Source organism: Trichosurus vulpecula, chromosome 8 (assembly GCF_011100635.1).
Source record: "Trichosurus vulpecula isolate mTriVul1 chromosome 8, mTriVul1.pri, whole genome shotgun sequence".
Lineage (NCBI taxonomy): Eukaryota > Metazoa > Chordata > Mammalia > Diprotodontia > Phalangeridae > Trichosurus > Trichosurus vulpecula.
The window spans coordinates 74,975,099-74,996,056 of NC_050580.1; the positions used below are offsets into that span (position 1 = coordinate 74,975,099).

Below are 20,958 nucleotides of genomic sequence, written 5' to 3' on the forward strand. Positions count from 1 at the left end.
GCTTCAGCTCTGCACAAAGTACATTTACAAACCTCAGTCTATCTAGTAGACCACCTGCTTCCCCACCCCTCCAAAGGAGGGATCTGCCCCTTTTTATCTCTAGACTGGCCTGCAGAGAAGGAAAAGAGTCAGTCAGTCCTGGATATGCCCAGAGCACACAAGTCCTAGATGGAGAGAGCACTCACACAGTGTATGCTTCTAATGTTTTCTCCAATCAATAACAGACTCTGTGGTACCTATGCTCCCATTAAGGGTCAACTTTTGTTCGCAGCTGCCAAGGTCGAAAGTAGCCAGACAAGAGTCCAAAGAGGAGACAGAACATTTGGGGTTCTTCTCTCTCCATATGAGAGGAATTCATTTTAATAAGAGATCACACCCCATGGGGTATTTCCAAATTGAGGCCATGACGAAGAGGTGGGGATTGGGGATTGAGGAGAGGGGTTACTCCTTTTCTTCTTTGCATAGGTAATCACTTTTGGAACACATATTTCTTCCCAAAGCCGGAAATGGCTTCTGCAGCCTGACCTGTTGTCTTGTCGATGCCCTCCTGGGTTGACTTGACCAAGTGCTCCGCAGCTGGAGATGAGAGAGAGGTCACAGGTGAAAGCTTGCCTGCTCTGCTCCGATCCAACCATTCTCCCCCACCCCCAGGCCCCCTCCCCCCCCCCCCCAGCTCCACTCCAGAAGAACCCTTCCCTGGGGATGAAGGTGGCCAAGGCACAAGAAACGGCAAGTTCACCATTTGTCATTGCTGCTTAGTCTCCTGCTCCAAGGAGAAGGGACAGGGATAAAGACAGGGAGACAGCAATACACGAGGAGCAAATCCCTAATGGGTTCAAAGGTTCCATGACAGTACATTAGTTCTTCTATAGTGCATGTTTTGAAAACTCAAATTTGTTACAACATGTTTGATATATTAGAAAACAATTGGAGAATAATGTGAATTTGGAGTTTCCTCATGCTCATATCTATGAGAAACATGGAGGATGAAGAAGACTGAACACTTCAGAATAATTCACACCCACTTCCACAAACTAACTTCAGCTCTTTTTCAATGTTAAAGGGCCATATTTGTTATATAGCTTCTGGTTCAGTAGGAACTGTGGACCGATATGGGCTGGTTTGTACCCACACACTCTCTCCCCCCATCTTTAGCAATGGTCCTTGCCCCCCCCAACTTGTCCCCCTCCCCTGTAGCCATCAACTTTGTCAACCCAGGCCCATTCCATCCCCCACCCCTGTAGAGACTGGGTCACAGGCTGAGTAGCAACCACTATTTAACGTATCATTGATGTGTTTCTACCGTTTTTATAACGTTCCTTTTTTTAATGTCACTGATAAGGTTTTTGGGTATTACACGCTTAACCCCATTTTCTCCTTAAGCTTTGTGGTTTTTATTAGGTGACCTTTCATAACTATGATTTTTAGAAACACATATGTCTTGTTACAGCCAAACTGATTGTATAGGGTAGCTGAATCCATAATGTACCAGCCAAGCATTCTTAGTCAAATCCAACTGGCCAGGAAAACTTCAGGAAAATGGAGACCCAGTGCCCATGAGTTTTAGCTGGAGAGAGGAGGGTCCTGCTAATTGCAACCAGTGCCTTCTCTGAGCCACCTTTGTCCTCCCACCCCCACCCCTGTTATTGCCTCCCATCCACCATTTGATCCCCTTCCATTGTCTGACCTTTCTGTCCTGCCTCTGTGGCTTGGTCCACAGCCTGTTGGGCAGCTTCTGCTGCTGCATTTGCTGAAATAGATAAATGGGGAGAAAGAAGAGAAAAAAAGATGGGAGGGTGGGGTGGAGGGAGAGAGAGAGAGAGAGAGAGAGAAGGGGGGAGATAGGGAGGGAAAGAAGGAGGGGGAAAGGGTGAGAGACAGGCAGACAGAGATTAATTTAAGTTTCTTTTCTTTGGCTTATACATTCTATTCTCTAAAAGTCTCAGATGGGAAAAGAACTGCCAGTAGAGACAGAGAAATGGAGTGAGATGATGTAGGGTTGACATGGTCACCCATATCACCTCCATGAGTGGGAAGCCACCAACTGCAATCCTTCCAATAAGATGGAGGCCCATGAGGTCTTCCCACCTGCCACACTGAGTCCTCTGGTTGTTGCCCTACACCTGGCTGATTGCCCCTCCCAGTTTGTTTTTTTTTTTTTTTGAGTTTTGATTAAAAGGGCCATCCTTTGATTAACTTCTTAAAGAGGCCTATTCATTGAATGGGTGTTACCTCACTCAAAGTGAGAACCTGAAAAGGCCTTAGCCTAAAAGGGCCAGGGTCTCCCACTGCATCCTGGGCCATCTCCAGTCATCCTGGTGAATATCAGGCCACTGGATCCAGATGGCTCTGGAGGAGGAAGTGAGGTTGGCAACCTTGCTTAGCCCTCCCTCACTCAAATCAAAGTCAACTGCAAGTCGTGTCATCATTTCCCTAATGTCATGGTCCTCTTCAAGAATGAAGAACAAACATAACACCACCTCCTGGCTGATGCATCCCAAAGCCCACTGGACTTTCCCAATCTGTCTTGAAGCTGGTCTCTCCTGTATGAGCTGTCTTCCCCAATAAGAATGTCAGCTCATTGAGGTCCCTGTTTTCTATTTGTATTTCCTGCATTTAACATACACCTGGCACATAGGAAGTGCTTAATAAATATTTTTTTCATTCTGCTTGGATGATGTCCCTTCTCCCTGCCCAGTTTGATGATCTCTCCCCTTCTGGACCTACTGTTTCTGATGACTGCACTTCTACTGGTGGATGTTCATTCCTTTGGGTTATGCATTGCCTTCTACATGCTCTGAGGCAGGAAGGTGCTACAGTGGAGAGAGCACTGGGCCTGGAATCAGAAAGACCTGAGTTCAAATTCTCCCTCAAACAGTTACTAGCTATGGGACTCTGGGCAAGTCATGTGACAGCTGTCTGCCTCAGTTTCCTAAATTGTAAAATGAGCATTATAACAGTCCCTACCTCCATGGGTTATTACCAGGATCGAATGAGATAATATTTGTAAAGTGTTTGGTACATAGTAGGTATTTAGTAAATGCTTTTCCCCCTTCCTTTTAAAAATGTGTCCTCCTGGTAAGATTCATACATTTGGTCTTTTTTTTCACCTTACTTGTTGTTGTTTAGTTGTATCCAACTCTTTGTGACCCAGTGGATCATAGCATGCTAATACTGTACATGGGGTTTTCTTGACAAAGATTCTAGAGTGGTTTGTAGTTTCATTTGACAATAGATTAAGGCAACCAGAGGTTAAGTGACTTGCCCGGGATCATAGCTAGCTAGAAGGTGTCTAAGGCTGGATTTGAAGTCAGGTCTTCCTGACTCCAGGTCTAGAACTCTATCCACTGGGCCACCTAGCTGCCTCTCACACCTTCACAGGAATGAGTTTTTCAGACACTTCTTCCTTGACAGAGAGAAGTCTTTTAGGCAGGTTCTGGACCTAGCTCTTCCACTAATTAATTAAGTGACCCAGGCCAACTCACTTTCTTTTTTGGGGGTCTTGTTTCCTGGTCTAAAATGAAGAGGTTGAACAAGGGAATCTCTAAAATTTATGAAGATGTGATGTTCTCTGATTCCAGAAATCAGCAGGAGGCCCATCATAGAGCACACAGGGAAAAGGCACATAGTCAATGTGTGTTTATTTGATTTTATCCCTAGGCCTAGTGGCCAAAACCAGCTTAGTTCAATGAAGGGCACGATCAACCTCTATTTCCTCTTCCTAGTTGGATGGCAGTATTAGGGATGAATTCTACCCATTTTACTGCTCAGGAAACTAATCCCTAAAGGGCAAGTAGGTGATACAGTGGACAGAGAGCTACCCAGAGTCAGGAAGACCTGAATTCAAATCCAGCCTCAAACATTCACTAGAAGTCTGGGCAAGTCACTTAATTTCTACCTGCCTCAGTCTTCTTAACTGTAAAATGTTGATGATCATAGCACCTACTTCACAGGGTTGTTATGACTACCAATGAGGAAATATTTGTAAAAGTGCTTATCACAGATACTGCCTGGAGCATAATAGGTGCTTAATAAATGCACCTTTCCCTAAAAGGGTTAAACGATAGCCCTTCCCTTGTCTGTCCTCAGGGATTCCAGTTTGGCCATTTCCCTAGCGGCCTACAGCCATCTCAAGAGAGCAACTCTTACCAGGAAATTAATGAGTTTACTTCATTTTCAAAAATAAGTGAACCTGTGCCAAATAGCACTTGGGGAGGAGGAATGGCATTTCAGCTTTAAGCCAGCAGTGGCAGGCAGCCTGTCCCTAGGAGACCCTGCTTTTCAGGGGAGCCAAGTTTCCCCGTTCTCCTTGGGGGGTTGGGAGTGGGGAAGTCCTGGGGAGCTTCTGGAAAGGGACCAATAAGAAATGAAACACCAAGAATTTAACTTTGGTAAAACCGCCCGAGGCTGGTGGATTTGTACCCAAAGGGGAAAAAATTACGAGATTTAGCTGGCATCTCTGTAGCACCTTATAGTTACAAAGGTATTAGCATCTCAGTTGCTATTTGTTGGTGGAGGGGAGGAATATCGCCCCTGATGGAGGCTGGTGGTGGGCAGCTAAACTCCAATTAGACTAATCCATAGGGGCTGAGACTTCAGGAAATGTGGGGTTCTGAGTGAGTCAAAAAGCTAAAAAACAAGCTCCCCCAAATCTAGACATGTCTGCTGCTGTCATTCAGGGGTGGCCGTTACAGGTGCTGCCAAAGTGAAGGGCTTCCTTCTTTCCTTACCTCTGGATCTCCCCTCCCTCCATTTCATTGGCAATGGCCGATCTATCCCAGCACTACTGGTGACTCCCTCCTCCCCACCATGCACACACCGTGGGTTTCTGCTGTGTCTTCCTTTACTTCCCTGGAACCCTCTCTAGGAAAGTAGGGGCAACCAGGGTGCACAGTGGAGAGTGCTGGAATCAAGGGGACCTGAGTTCAAATGTGACCTCAGACGTTTGTCAGCTGTGTGACCTTGGGCATGTCACTTAACCCTGTTTGCCTCAGTTTCCTCATTCATAAAAAATTAAGAGCTGGGGAAGAAAACAGCAAATTGCTCCAGTATCCTTGCCAAGAAAACCCCAAAAGGTGTCATGAAGAGTTGGACACAACTGAAGAATGACTAACAACAACTAATCTATCCTTTTTCTGTCCTTTTCCATCCATGCTTCTCCCTCCACACCCCATGCCCTTCTTAGTGCTTGTTTCTACTCTTTCTGTTCTTGGCTTTGCTGCTAGCATGGCCAGAGAGCTGCCATCCTATCCTCATGGTGCTCAGTGCTCAAGGAATCTTACTGACGACCCTTTCCCAAGATTTCCTCCCGAACCATATTCATTTGGGGAGCTTTGACTGTAACCAAACCATAGAGGTAATTCCTAACACTACGAAAGATAACCTTAAGGATTCCCACATTTCCAGCATCTCAAGGGTGGCTTCCAGACCCGCAGACATCTCTGGAGATTGGAACTGAATCAACACTTGGTATGGTCCCTGGCACCCACTGCCCAAGTGCCCCCTCGGGCCCCAGGTTAGGGCAAGCAAGGTCTCAAAGTATCTCCTCTTATCAAGTCCCATTTGGCTCAGTACAAGGAGCCTGGGCTCACTGGCATGGTCCCTTTAAGAGAGCAGCTTCTTTTGGAGGGGGATCAAGGAGGACCAGCTCTCTGTTCAAGAATGCAGGACAGAGATAGGCAGAGTAGAGCAGAGCAGAAATAAGCTGACTCGCCGGATTCCAAACTTTCAGGCTGCCTTTGCCTCTCACTAGCCCTGGAAGCAGCACCTGGACATATCAGCCGACTTAGGCTCCCTGAACCTGCTCCTGAATAGGAAACAGGAGATGTGTTCTCTCCCGCTACCCTGCTCCCAGTCTGGAGAGCATCTCTCACCCGCCTCCTGGGCAGCTCCCTCTGCCTCTTTCTTCAGGTTCTGGAAGCTCTTGCTGGCCATCTCGAAGGGGCTGGCTGATTGGGCTGCAGCGGGAGAGATTGGGTGGGGTCGGGGCCTGGATACTTGGGAGGAACGTGCCTGTTGAGATGCTTCCCAGCTCTCTCTTAATGCAGCTGCTGCAGTGGTTCAAGCCTTATGCAGCCAAAGGGCCAGCCCACGCCTACAGGGAGTGGGGAGAGGGCGGGGCAGGTGGCACAGCTTGCCAAGGTTCCCAGCTTCAGCCCTGGAGGAAGGGATTGTCTATGGGTATTTTTCCAGACTGGCAGTTCTTTTCAATGTTAATCTGTGTTGGCCTGCCCCTTAAAGGCATGCATGTGTGTGGGGTCATCTCTGCTGATCCAGGGCCTACTACTGATCCAGTACTGGTTGGGGTGGAATTGGGCTTGGCTAAGGGGAGTATAAGCAAGGTTAATGCTAAGTTGAGGTCAGAATCAGGGCCTGTCTCTCTGTATGAAGGGGAGGGTATATGGTATCAGATTACTTGACAAGGTCTCAAAAGAACTAGATTTTGTCTTTGACTTGTAATATGACCTTAAATAAGTCATTCACCCCTCTTTATCTCAGTTTCCCCATTTGTAAAATGAAACGTTTACACTCACTCTCTGAAGTCCCTTCCAGGTCTGACATTCTATTCCAAGTCAGTCTGAAGTCAATGAGTTATCTCATTTCTGTTCCCAGCATCCACCCCAATTTTCTACCTCCTCCTTATCTGTTGTTTGGATAATAACCTGCTACAGATGGTAGAACCTGAGATTCTCCCCAGAGAGGAATGAAGGGGAGAGTTGGCAAGCAAAGGTGAATGGAATTCCTGGGGTCAGGACAGAACACACTGGTGCCTGATTAGATGAGAATTACATGGGGCTTTGGGGAGCCAGTAGTTTGTACTGGGTTCGAAGCAGGCTGTTCTGTTAACTTAAGAGCTGTGTTACCTTATGAAAGATACTTAACTTCTCTGATCCTCATTTCCTCCCCTGTAAAAGAAAAAGATGGCATCTCACTAGATGATCAGTAATCTCACTTCTGGTGCTAAATCCTACAATCCAATGAAATCGTAACAATCTTCAAGTGAGTCCTTGTATTGGTAATCAAGGTGGGACTTTTTTGTAGTTTTCTCTTTTAGCACTTATTTAATCAAGTGCCCTTGATGAGTTCTTTGATTAAGGTCTTTGGTGACCTCCTTGCCTCAAGGGAAAGCCTGGTTTGCATGGGTTTGAGTGACATGTTTGTGACACCAGAGGCTTTTAGGTCATGTGGCTTTGAGTCGCACATTGTGATGCCCTTTGACCCTGAACAAGATATATAAACCCAGAAGTTGGTGTTCTCCCCTGGGGGCTGTCAGTCATTGGAAGAGTGGTGTGGGACTCTGGGCAGCCATTTTAAGAGCCCTCGGCTTGTAAAGCCAGATGTTGATGCCTTCCTGGTAACTGTGAATTGTGATTTGAGTCAGACAAGAGCTGTCTGTTGATGTTTGTAATTTCTTTTTGTATTTGTTCTGAAGTTCAGGTTGCTGGCTTTTCCTCCTGAACTAAGTGAATGATATTTGTATGTTCGATTAAACTAAGATTGTTAACCTCTTAACGTTGCTTTCTTTAGTAAGGCAGATCAAAGGAACCTGTGTTAGCAGCCCTCCATGTGCTGATTATTGTTGGTTTTACACAGCCACAGTAGCTGCTGGCAGAATTGTTGCTACAGTCCTGTGTCCAGGTTAGGTTTAACTCAAAGCCAATCCCTGGGCTGGACTGATATCATGACAAAGGGTCTCTGACATCAGTCTATCTGCTGTCTTTGAACAGAGCGTTCCAGGTCTGGGATTTCAACTCCTTAATTATTTTAATCACAAGGTTAATGGAGAGGAAGTTTTCCAACCTGCAGCTGTATCCCAGTCTCTCACAGTATTCTTAGCATCTGAATGGATCACACAAATGGCAACTCTCCTAAAAACACAGAGTTACATTTACAAATGAGGACATTGAGGCTGGGAGAAGTTAAGGGACTTGATTAAGGTCACACAGGCAGTAAGTAGCAGCGGACCAGGGATTTGACCAGATCCTCTCATCCCAAATACACTTCTTTCTTGCTCATTTAACAACTGAAAGTTAATAAGCACTGGGAGGGGAGAGTAAGAGGTGCCAAGTCTGTATTCTGGGGAGCCATCTGATGTGGGAAATAGAAACAGCACATGTAAAAATTAGAAGAATGTGAAATAATCTTGAACATCCCTCAGTCTCAGTATTAAACCTGGGGAATAAGACCTGCTGGATAGAAGCTGGCCTTTGGTACTTAGGATACCTGGCTGGCACTTAGCCCTCAAAAAAAAAAGACAATTCAGGAGTCCAATGGGGAAAGAGAGTATGGGGTGGGAAGGGAGGGTTTGTTTTAACTGTGAGTTTGAGTCTTGCTTAACCAGCCCTCATAACTCTGCCCCCATGCCAGTCCAATTAGCCAGGAGCCCTGGCAGCTCTCCCCTCCATGAGCTGCAATGACCACAGTAATGGGTTAAAGGCCCTATGGCTGCCTCCCCTGTAGAGCAGGAAGCAACATCAGGGAATTGATGACCTTTAAATATCTTGGTCTGAGAGAGGGGCATTTTAAACACATGAGTAATCACAGTGGGAAGAACAAAAGCTCCAAGGATAGCATTTGAAAATATTGATGTGGGCTTGTTTCCCAGGCTGGAAATTCAAGTTAGATTGCATGTGTTTGTTGCTGTATGGGGAGTGGAGGGTAGTGATGAAGAGGGAGGGGAGGAAGGAAGCTATGTTCTGCAAAGTTCCGTGCACATGCATCCATGTTTGTGTGCTGGTGTGTGTGCATAGGCTCCTGTGGTTGTATATGCATGCATGTGTAGGGTTAATGCCATTGGCCATGGGCAAACCATTTAATAATTCTAAGACTCAGCTTCCTCATCTGTAAATGGTCCAGGGTTGTCATGAGGGTCAAATGAAATAATGGATAGGAAATGCTTTGCAGATTGTAATAGCTCACTTCACAGTTTCCAAAGTGATTTCTTCACAACCACTCTGTGCTGTATATATGTATATATGTGTATATATATATATATATTTTAATATGAAATATCTTCCAATTTGCCAATGGAGCTGTGATCTCACTGATGTAGGTGTTGCCTCCAAAGATAGAGACTCATCCATACCTGGGCAACTCTTGTCCATGTTTTTCCAAACGTTTGCCATGTAGGGTCTACCCAACTGTTGTGGTCATGGTGGGGGTCTTTGAATTCTCTCGAATTCACAATAATACCCATGGGTCACACAGTCTATCTACTGGTCATCTCTTGCTTCTACTAATTACAGTTATCCCTTCCATATGGTGACTTTCACCATCATCGTTTCAATATATCATGGGTCAACATAAAAAATTAAATAGGAATTTGGAGGGAGTTTTGTGGAAGCCACAGATGACACACAAATACCAGAAGATGGCACAGAAAAAGTATAGAAACTCAGAAATGCATAAAATATATGTATAATATTGCATAATATCAACCCTAATTTTGCAATAAGGTACTGTAAACACCCCATAAAAGAAAAAGAAAAAATACAGACTTCTTCACTGGTACAAAAGGAGGGCCAAAAATTTTACATGTATTTTCCAGATCTCAGGAGTACTGTGCTCTTAACATCCCTCCCCACCCCAGTGTGGAAGGGATGACTGTATAGCTAGCACTTCCATAGCACTTTAAGGTTTGCAATGTGCTTTGACAAATATAATCTCATTTGATCTTCACAAAATTATTCCCATTTTATGGACGAGGAAACTGAAGCAAACAAGGCTAAGTGACTTGCCCAGGGTCACACAGCTAGTAATAAAGGAAAACACTGAAGTAAAAAGCCAACTGACACAATGGTCTCAATTGACAAGTGTAGACCACATTCACCATCTGTAGTCCCACTTCCCTGCCGAGATGAAGATATGTCTTGTTATCAGTTCTTTAGGATTTAAGATTATTTATTAAAATTGATCAGTTTGACAGATTTTTAGGGCTGTTATCCTTTACATCATTGTGGTCATTGTGCATATTGTTCTCTTGCTTCTATTTTCTTCATTCTGTATCACTTCATACAAGTTTTTCTATATTTCTCTGAATTCTTTCCAATCTTCATTTTACAACACAGTTGTAATCCATCAAATGTATATGCCATGATTTTTTCAACCATCCCCCAACTGATGGACTTGCTTTTGTCCCCAGTTATTTGTGCTACTTCAAAAAGTGCTGTTATGAATATTTTGTTATATGTGAGACCTTCCTTGCTGTCATTTATTCCCTTGGGTAGCTGTCAAATACTGGAATCACTGTGTCAAAGAGTATGAATAGATTAGCGACTTTCCCCCCCCTCCATAGTTTCAAATTGTTTTCCAGAATGGTCTGGCAAATTCACAGCTCCTCCAATGGTGTGTTAGTATTCATGTCTTTCCAAACCCCTCCAACATTTTTTTTTATCATTTTTGCCAATTTGTTGGGTATGAGGTGAAATTTGACTTGTTTTAATTTACATTTCTTTTACTATTAGTGATGTGGATCAAATGATTCCACGCTTAGTATTCTATCCACTCCAGTATTCTGATTCTCTGACATCTCTGATGACATCTTTCAAAATACTTCTCCTATTTAAATTCTTTGTTTGTAATGTGTTTCAGCCTGTACATGCCAATCATGAGCCTCTCCATTGCCCTTTGAGTGAAAAATATCAGACCTTGTTATGTGAACAAAAAAGAATTGGTAACCAAGAGAACATTGCTAACTACTGATCCGTATGCCTACTTTCTCATCCATATAAAATTTTCATGAAAATAAGCTATACTGCCTTTGAGGGCATTCGTGAGGAGCATATTAAGAGGGAAGCAGGCTTTCCCAGGCAGTATTCCACAATGGCCTATATCTTTACCATCATGCAATTAACTAGAAGATATAGAGAAGACAATATCCTACTGTGGTCTTCCCATTGACCATTTCTTCTTAGTTTCCCTTGCTAGCTCATCATCCATGTTATGAACTCCTGCTACAAATATACTCCCAAGGCTTAGTCTTAGACACTCTTTTCTTCTCTTTCTGAATGCTAGAATTTGGTCACCTCAACAGTTTAATTATCATCTGTATACAAATGGCTCCCAGATCTATATGTCTAGCTCTAGTCTTTGTCTTGAGCTCTAGTCCAGCAATTGTTTCTGTTTTGGGCAGAAACCCTGAGGCTCTTCCCCTCCGAGATTGGGTTGGGTTTTTTTTGGGGGGGGGCTAGATAAAGAGGCCATTCTCTTTCTCATCTCTTACCTAGCTTAATCTTAATCACTGAATGGGCATTGCCTCAGTCTAACTGAGACCCATTAAAGGGCAAAGTCCCTGACTGCATCCTGGGCCATCTCCAGTCTTCCTAATCTATATTTTGCCACTGGGTCCAGATGGCTACAGAGGAGAAAGTGAAGCTGGTGACCTTGCACAGTCCTCCCTCACTTAAATCCAATTCACTTGCATGTCATGGCATCACCTTCCTTATGTCATGGTCGTCTACGAGAGCAAAGGACAAACAACAGTCTTACATCAACAACTGCCTGTTGGACATCTCAAACTCAATGTATCTAAAACAAAAATCATTACCTTTCAACTACCAAACCTACTCCTTTCCCAGATTCCCCTCTTTCTGTCAGGGACTTTAATGTTAACAGGATTTGAAGATCTTCCCTACCCATTAATAGACCACACCATGGAGCCCATTGCCCATTGGGGGAGAGACTTGCCTTAGGGGGAAGCTTGCTTGTAGGAAGGCTCACACCTTTTGCTAATTTCTAATTAGGCACTGAGTCAGGAGGGTTGTGATGCCTTCTGACTCTGAGAAGTGTATATATACTCTGAGTTGGTATTTTGCTTTGGGGACTCGCTTATGAAAAGGACCTTGTGATTCCCTGGTCAAGATCTGAGTAGCCATATGTTCAGAGCTCCCTGACTGCTCAGATGTAAAGGTTCTCTTGATTAAGTGGTATTTGTAAAGTGTATAGTAATATTGCTTTGATTCAGGCAGTTAAGAGCCCTGTTTGTTGGTCTTTATTTCTCTGTTTGCATTTTCCGTGAAGTTTAGGGTGCTGGCTTTTCCCCCTGAACCAGTGAATGTAATTAAAGATTGTTGATCCCTTAAACAACTATCTTTCCTAGTAAAGCAGATCTTGAGTATGCCAGTGTGGTTGCTGTTACAGGGATACCACCATTCTTTTAGTTCCTTCAGCTTATGACCTCAGCATTAACCTCTACTTTTCATATCCGATGAGTTACCAAATCTTGCCATTTCAACCTCCACAACATTTCTTGTATCCCTCCTTTTCTGGTCAGTCACACAATCACTAAGTTTAGAACTTCATCACATCTCTCCTGGACTTTTACTATGGACTCCTAATTGGCATCCTCACCTCAACTCTCCCTCTCTTTCAACATAGCCACTAAAACGATTATTCCTTAAATTCATTCATTCAGTACACATTTATTAAGTGCCTGCTATGTCCCAGGTGCTATTCTAAGCACTGGTATAAATCTTACCCGTTCACTTCCTCAAAGAACAAACTCCAGTGACCCTGTATTGCCTCTAAGAAAAAACTCCTTTGGCTTTTAAAGTCCTTCCCAGTCTGACTCCAACCCCTGTTTCCAGCCATTATTCCCCTTTCTGTACTCGAATGTCTAACCAAACCAGCTTTCTGTTTCTCTTGCATTGTACCTTATCTTTGCACCTTTCCATGGCTTTCTCCCATGACTAATTTTCTCTTTTATTGCCTCCTTATAGAATCCCTCACTTCCTTCTTATATTTCCTGCCTTCCTTCAAGATACAGTGCAAGTACCCCATTCTACAGGAAGCCTTTCCTGGTCCCCTCAACTGTTAGTGGCCACCTTGCCTAATTGTCCTGTGTATTATTTTATATTTGATATTTACTTATATATGCACGTTATCTCCCTTAATAGAATATAAACTCTTTGAGATCAGAGACTGTTTCATTTGTCTTCATATCCCAAGTGTCTAGCACAATGCCCAGAACACAGTAGGTGCTTAATACATGCTTGTTGATCAATTAACTATAAAAAGTATTTGACTCGATAGAGCAAAATGATGTCCTATGAGTTCTCTTCCAACAATGTGTCTCCCAGTATATATGTCAAAATTACACAAGGATTTCTTGAAATATAATAATGGAGATAACTTTATTCAATGACCCTCTGATAATTAATCTCAAGTTAAATTTAAAGCAACAAGACACATGCATACTGTAGATGTTTGTCATTGCCATGGAGGAGATCCAGGGCAGAGTCTAAATGAAAAAGAGATTCACTATAGAGAGTGCAATTCTCTTGGGGCTCGTATTTATAGATAATATTCTGATGATTACATTAAGCCCAAGGGCATTTCAGAGTCTCTTAAATGAGATCCATAATCGTGCTAAAGAGTTTCATCTAACTATCCACACTGGAAAAAAAAAGTGGATTAAAAATTTCTGTTGTCCAGACTATAATATGAAGTTGAATGAGCAACATAAAGGTCGTCCATTATTATATATCTATACTTTAGCCCTTTTTGTATCTTTATCCATATCTATGCCCATATTTATATTATTTTTGTACCTATATTCATATTTAAATCTATATAATGACCTTCTATAGACACTGAAAATGGTTGAGTTGGGGAGTTCAGGAGTGAATGGGAGAAACAGAATGGGTAATTTCCTAGCAGCAATTTTAATAAACTGAAGCTTCTTCCTGAAATAAAAATCCATGTTTTTCATGACAATATCTTTCTGGTGATGTGGGTGGCTTCGAGTTATGGAATAATACTGAATAATTGTAGTTGAAGATCTTGTTTACCAGATGAGGAAAGGAAGGTCCAGAGGGGGTAAAGGGCCTTGCCCTAAGGATGTGAGAATCAGGATTCAATCCAAGTTTTCTGAATCTCCCCCTCCTCACAATTAGACTTCATTTACTCTCTATAACTCCAAGCTAGAAACTGTTGTCCTGTATAGAGTTGGGGCAGTGACTCAGCATACTGACCTGAAGGACCATACAAATAGTATCACAGAAGCACAGATTATGGAGCTGGAAGAGACCTTGGAGGTCAGTGAGTCCAATTCTATCATTTCACAGAGAAGGACATTGAAGCTTAGGTAACTTGGTCAAGTGACCTTGCTCAGGGTCACACATAAAGGATAATGGAGCCCCTCGACGACAAGGGAGTTTATGGGACCAGAGCTAGCACTGGATTAGTCAGTCAACCGAAGGCCATTTGAGCCATTGTTCTAAGTCCTGGAGTCAGACCCTGAGGCAGATTGACTTTTGGAGAGATGACTCCCCTCCTCCTCTTCATTTCCTCACCCTAATACAGGAAAGAAAAAAAGTCAGGTCATGCAGAAAAGCTCTTAATGGAAGGATTCATTGATTGGACTTCCACTTTGTAGATGGGAATAGATGAGATCATCATAAAGGGAAAGAGAAGAGAGGCTAAGTTAAGGAGGCAGCGCAGAGGAGCAGGGTCAGGGGAGGCAGTCTATTATGTCAGAACAGATGATAAAATTAGACCTGGAAGGACCTCTAAGGCCATTTAGCCCAAGCCCCTCATTTCATTTTTGTTCACATCTTTTCTTTTTTTATATATGAACTTACCAATCATTGACAAACACAAACATTCCACTATACAAAGAACAAAAAAGATCTTTTTGTACATATGGATTGTATGTATTTGAAAAGTAAATGCCTCCTCTCCCAGCCTCAATATCACTTTCAGGTTTCTGGAATCATTTTGGGTCTGTTATTTGCTTAAATCTGTACTTCATAAGCCTCTGTGTCCACTGAATCACCCCTGACCAAGGCCAAACTCAACGCATCATATTTACATCAAATCAGGTAAAGGCCATTTCTTTAAAGTAGAGTGTAAGGGAAATAATTAGGTATTAAATCAACAGGCAAGATTCCATCTCAAACTACTACTTCCTAAACTTCCAGGCCTGCAGGGTTTTAGTCTAATCATCTCTACTCCCTGAGTCCAGTCATCTCTACTTCCTGGCTAGCTTCTCAGCCTGATACTGTAACTGAGGAAATGGTAAAAGGGGTATTACCTATCAGTGCTAGAAGACATCGTATCTGTTTGTTGCAAGTGTTCATTGATAACAGAAGTGATCTCTGTATGCCTTATTATACATGTTTAAAATATAATTTACTGTAAGATTGTAATTAAGTGACTTTGAGAAGAGTTCCATCTCTCTTCCTCATCTACATGAGTCACCATGTCTGCGGCAGCAGCATTACTGGACTGGGATCAGGATATCTGGATCCTAGGTCCTGACTAACTAGATCTTAGACAAATCTCTTTATTACTAAGGATCTTAATTTGCTCATCTGCAAAGTGGGGGTATTGAACTAAGAGCTCATCTAGGTTTTATGCTTCTAAAGAGAAGTTGCAGACAAAGGTGAAATCAGTAACCTGAGTTTGATAATTCCTTATACTCAGGATGTCAGTTTCCTCAGCTCTGCAAATGAGAGGAGAGCTGGGATCATTCCTTAGACAGGAAACAGGTACTTAGTGAATAAGCTAAAAGGGAATGTGCATTTTGGAACAGAAGGATACAGGGGATCCGATAGACAAAGAGTTGGCAGAATGCAGACAGGCTCAAGGCTAAGATGACAGCCCTCTGCCTTTATCCCCAGAGGCCACACAGTCACTAGTGAAACAAATCTGAACCTAGAATAATGGAGGAAGCAGCATGGTGTAGTGAAAAGAGTTTACTTGGAGTCAGAAGACCTGAATTTGAATTGTGGCTGCAAAGCTTGTGCTGACTTGGGCACTGACTAATGGCTCAGTGTCATCACCTAAAAAATAGGGATGATACTTGTACAGCTGCTTCTCAGCATTGTATTGAGGAAAACGCTTTGTAAGTTGTAACATGGCTTTATTGTTATATTAATGACTAATATAATAATTATATTATTAATAATAATTGTAACAGTAATAGTCGAAGATGAGCTTAGCTGAAGGGTAGAACCAGCGTAAACAACATTCTGTCTCGTCTACTACCGATTTTGAGCTAGAAGGGAGAGAGACCTTATAGGTCATCTAGTCTAATCCTGTTATTTTGTGAATGGGAAAACTGAGTCAGCCCAAGAAGGTTAAGTGACTTGTCCAAGGTCACTTAAGTAGGAAGTTTCAGAGCAGGAACTGAACCCAGACTCTCTGACTCCAGACTCAGTGCTCTTTCTTTCAACTCTACCACACTTTCTCTCTTTAAACAGGACAGAGGGAAATGAGGGGTAGAATTTCCAGGAAAATCAAAACCATAGAGAGTTCAAGGTGAGGAATAAAGGCATAAAAGGTAGAGTTAAAGTAGATGGCTTGCAATCAGAGGAAATGGCTAGAATAGAGAGACTAGGAAGCTGCTTCCGGAAGGGACAGATACCAATAGATCTGGAAGTGGTACCCGGCCACGTTGAATGAGGTCTAGAAGAGCCTTCTGGCTCATTCCTCTGGGACTCTTCCTTGTTTGAATTTGACTTGGTCATGTGATGATTATTTTTTTGGCTTTGTTTTGTTTTCTTTAGTTCTCAGGGAACTTGTCCTTTCAGGCCTCCAAAGTCTCTTTTTAGTTTTTCCACTGACTCAGTCACTACTCATGTAATGGGGATAAGACATCCTTAAGTGCCAGGTGTGTTTGCCAAACCTTGGGAGGGCCAACAGCGGTGCGATAAAAGGAGAAGGAAGATCCAGAAGGAGAGATTTGGGGCAACCATGAACTCTGGAGACCTTTTCTTTCCAGGGTGATCCAGCCTAGAGTTTGGTGCCAGAGCACCAGGCCAAGTGTGCCCCAGGGGATGGAGCATATTGCAATGGAAAAAGTTCTGAATTCATAGCCAAATTCCAGCTCTGTCACTGTGTGAGCTTGGACAAATGATTTAACCTCTCTGGACCTCAGGCTTCTCCTCTGGATGGAGCAACCCCTTCAGGTTCAATGGCCTCTTTCAGAGAGTCAAAGATAGTCAGATTGTGCAACTATGGTAAAGAATTCAGTGGATTTTCTACCAACAAAACAGTGGCTGGCATTTTACAGAGCCTTAATAAATGCTTGTTATCCTATTAAATCCACCTGGATTCAATATATCTCAAATATCAGTGTTTTTAATTAGGTCAGAATAGCAAAGAAAATAACAAGGAAAAGGCTATAATCTGGATGGTTATTGTTGTGGTTTAGTCGTATCCAACTCTTTGTGATCCCATTTGGGGTTTTTGGAGCAAAGATACTGGAGCGGTTTGCCATTTCCTTCTCCAGCTCATTTTACAGATAAGGAAACTGAGGCAAACATGGTTAAGTGACTTGCTCAGGGTCACACAGCTAGTATGTGTCAGATGACATTTTTGAGCTCGGGTCCTCCTGACTCTAGGCCCAGCACTCTATACACTGTGCCATCTAACTGCCCTTATAACCTGTATTAGTGAAGGAAATATCCACAGTGTTGAAATCGTGGCTATTATGAAGTAATGCCTTATATAGTTGTTTCTTAATCTTTAGCCTTTCTAACTTTGCTTTTTCTCTAATCCAGCAGTGTGTTGACATAATACGATTAAAAAAAAGGAGGACTAAGTGAACTTTATGGTTTTTTTCAGGTATTTACGAGGCTGTCTATGTAGAGGAAAGATTGAATTTGTTCTGCTTGGCCCTAAAGGGAAGAGTAGGAGCAGCGGGTGGAAACTGAAGAAGAATAGATTTATATTTGCTATGAGGAAGAACTACCTGACCATTAGTCATTCCAAAAGTAGGATAGGCTGCTTCAAGAGGTGGTGGTTTCTCTTCACTGCAGGCATTCAGGGGGTAAGGCTGGCTGATCATTTGTTGGGAATAGCTTCTTTAAAGGGGAATCAAGTGTAGTCATGGGTTGGATTCCATGGACTCTGAGATACTTCCCAACTCTGAGATACTATGATTCTTTAAAAAAAAATACACCAAGGAATATAATCTTCCATGGATTCCTACAGCACTAATGGGAGACATCTAACTAACTAGAGTTGCATCCCAGCTGGGATACCTTTCTCCATGTTGTGTCGCACTGTTGCTCCAACTCCCACATCTGCAGCTGCCATTTTTGTTTTTATTTCTTTGCCTCCAAATCTGATGCTTGCTACTTCCCCACAGAGCTAGTTTTATATTTGTTGCTGAGATCCTGCTGTTTTTTTTTCCAATTCAGCTGTTGCTTTCTGATGAAGATGTCTTCAGACGCTAGAACTTTGTCCTCAAAAGGAAACTGCCAATTCTCAGGATAAATTAAAATATTTCAGCTTTTTTGTTAATCTGCCCATAGTGCAACTCAGTCCGCACAGAAAAAATATCCTCGGGTCAAGATTTTTCTTTTCTAACAACTTGCAAATCTCACTCTCCTACGATGTGAATTACTCTATCTCTGCTTAGTATTTAGTTGGAGTTAATTTCTTCTTTCTTCAAGCGGCTACTGACAGTCGTTTAAACTTCCCTGACACTTTGACAAGTCTCAAAGAGGCACTTACAACACTGTAACTGGCAATTTTTACCTTCAATTCCTACAACTAAATTCAAGTTACTGCTTTGGAAAATTGGAGAATCAGATGTGATGACCTCTAAGGTTTCTTTCCTAGAGGCAGTTAGATGGCTCAATGGCTAAAACACTGGGCATGGAGTCAGGAAGACCTGAGTTCAAATCTGACCTCAGAAACTTGCTTGCTATATGACCATGGGCAAGTCACTTAACTTCTGCTGGCCTTCATCTACAGGAGAAGGAAATGGCAAACAATCCAGTATCTTTGCTAAGAAAACTCTATGGATAGTATGGTCCATGGGGTCATGATGAGTTGGACAAGACTAAACAACAAGGTTCCTTTAAGTTCTGTTTATTACTCTTTGAATTTGGCTTGATAGGAAGAAGGACTAAAATTGGATAAGAGGACAGACTAAGAGATACAGGACAGACTTTTGCTACTTAATTGTGCTTCCCTATGACATAGGGAAACTCGTCCCATCCCATTAGGTGGTGTCAAATTCTTTTAGAGTAACCAAAGGGGCTAAAGGCATTAAATCTGGGTGTAGCTAAAGAAGACTTAACATCAAGTCTCTTCTCCCTGAGTCATAGATGGTATTTACCTATTGGTTTTGTGTGCAGTTGAAATTCAGTGCAAATGCCATAAACTCCAGATGAACTAGGTAAGGAGGTATGACTGAATTGTAGAGTATGTAGATATAAATATATAAATGCATAATATATAATATAATATTTGTATAACAAATGTAATAAAAGTAATATATAATATATAATACAAATGTGTATATACACACATACATATGGAGAGAGAGAGAGAGAGAGAGAGAGAGACTGGGAATAGAGGAAGGGCAAAGATTATAAAGAGCTTTAAATGCCATGCCAAAGTCATTTAACATCTCTAATATAGTTACTATCTCTGGTAAGAATTCTAGGAATTGGTGAGCCAGTTGCCAAGGTTCAGATATGGTCAACAAACCTGTTTGAAAAGACCTTGTCACCTTCTGTCCTCTTTTCTCCCATACTATTCCTCAACAAATAAAACATTGTTTGTTCTGAAGCAGTTACTATTTCCACAACAGACTAAAATTCTTTGGAAACAATGTACAACTTATCTTGAAAGTGATGCTTTATTTGCATTTAATGAATGGGTTGTGTGGAAATAAGTGACAGCATGTCATCAAGTGATGACACTGTAATCAGAAAAAAATCACAGGTTGGTAAATGTGATTTGTTTTCTGCCAAAACACAGTGTTTTAATGGTTGACCATCATGTGAAAGATTCTATGGCACAAATTAAAAATTAACAAATTGACAATCAAACCGTTGATAACAATTTATGCATTTAATAATATCAAAGGTCTAAATTCCATTAAACAAGAAGAATTCAGCACAGAAACTAAGTGGCAAAATAGGTGTGCTTTCAATAAATATTAGGCCAAATAATTCATCCCACCACTTCAATGAAATTGTATTTTTCCAGGCTCCCAAATCATCTCTTAATGGCTAAATCTGATGACCTTTTCTCAGTTTTCATTCTGCTTGACCTGTCTGTGGCTTCTGACATTGTTAAACATCTCCTCTCCCCCAGGTGCTCTCTTTCCCTTTGCTTCTGTAACACACTTCTTGGCTTTCCCCATACCTATGTGACTGCACAGTTTCTTTACTAGATCACTCTCCTCCCTTCTTCGAAGCATAGGTATCTCTTAAGGCTCTGTCCTGGGTTTTCTCCTTTTCCTTCTCTACATTCTCTGTCTTTGTTATCTCATCCACTCCCACAGGTTCAGTTAGCATCTCTACACAGATGATTCCCAATTCTATAGATCCAGGTTTTAATCTTTCTCTTAATTCCAATCTTAGATTACCAACTGCTTTCTGGCCATCTCTACCTGGATATCCCACGGGTACATCAATGCCTAAGAATGGAACTCATATTTCCTCCCAGACTCAAACTTCTTCTCAGCTTCTTAATTTCTGTTAAGGGTACCACCATCCTCTCAGTCACCCGTGATCACAACTTGGAGTCATCCTTAATTCTTCCTTCTTTCCCTTTTCACCCTCCATATCCAATCAATGGTCAAAACTTGTCTATAGACCCTCCTTCTCTACTCCCATAACTCAAAGACATCCTCTATACATCTGCCAAAGCTATATTTCTAAAATTCAGATCTGACCATGTCAGATCCCAATGAAAAATCTTCAGTGACTATCACCTCGAGAGTAAAATGCAAACTTCTTAGCCTGGCATTTAAAGCCAGCGATGTCTGACTCCCACCTGTATTTCCAGTGTTATTTCATTTTATTTCCTTCACATACTTTCCATTCCACTTAAACTGAACGATTAGCTATCTCCTGTACATGACGTTAAATATTCCTCCTGCTTTTCGCCTTTGCGAAAGTAATTTTCCATGCTTGCCTTCCTCATCCTCTCCTCAGAATTCCCAGCTTCCTTCAAAGCACACTTTAGGTGCAGTTATGTGGCACAGCAGAT

At 42.2% G+C, this 20,958-nt stretch overlaps 1 protein-coding gene across 1 annotated transcript; it reads right to left on the reverse strand.

Moving 5' to 3' along the window:
* Positions 1-321: 321 nt before the first annotated feature.
* ADIRF (adipogenesis regulatory factor) lies at positions 322-6,031 on the reverse strand. Its single transcript, XM_036737075.1, has 3 exons — positions 5,874-6,031; positions 1,688-1,750; positions 322-576 (listed from the first exon to the last, which is right to left on the reverse strand). The coding sequence occupies exons 1-3, from the start codon at positions 5,932-5,934 to the stop codon at positions 470-472; spliced, it is 231 nt and encodes a 76-aa protein (XP_036592970.1). The 5' UTR covers positions 5,935-6,031; the 3' UTR covers positions 322-469.
* Positions 6,032-20,958: the final 14,927 nt, after the last annotated feature.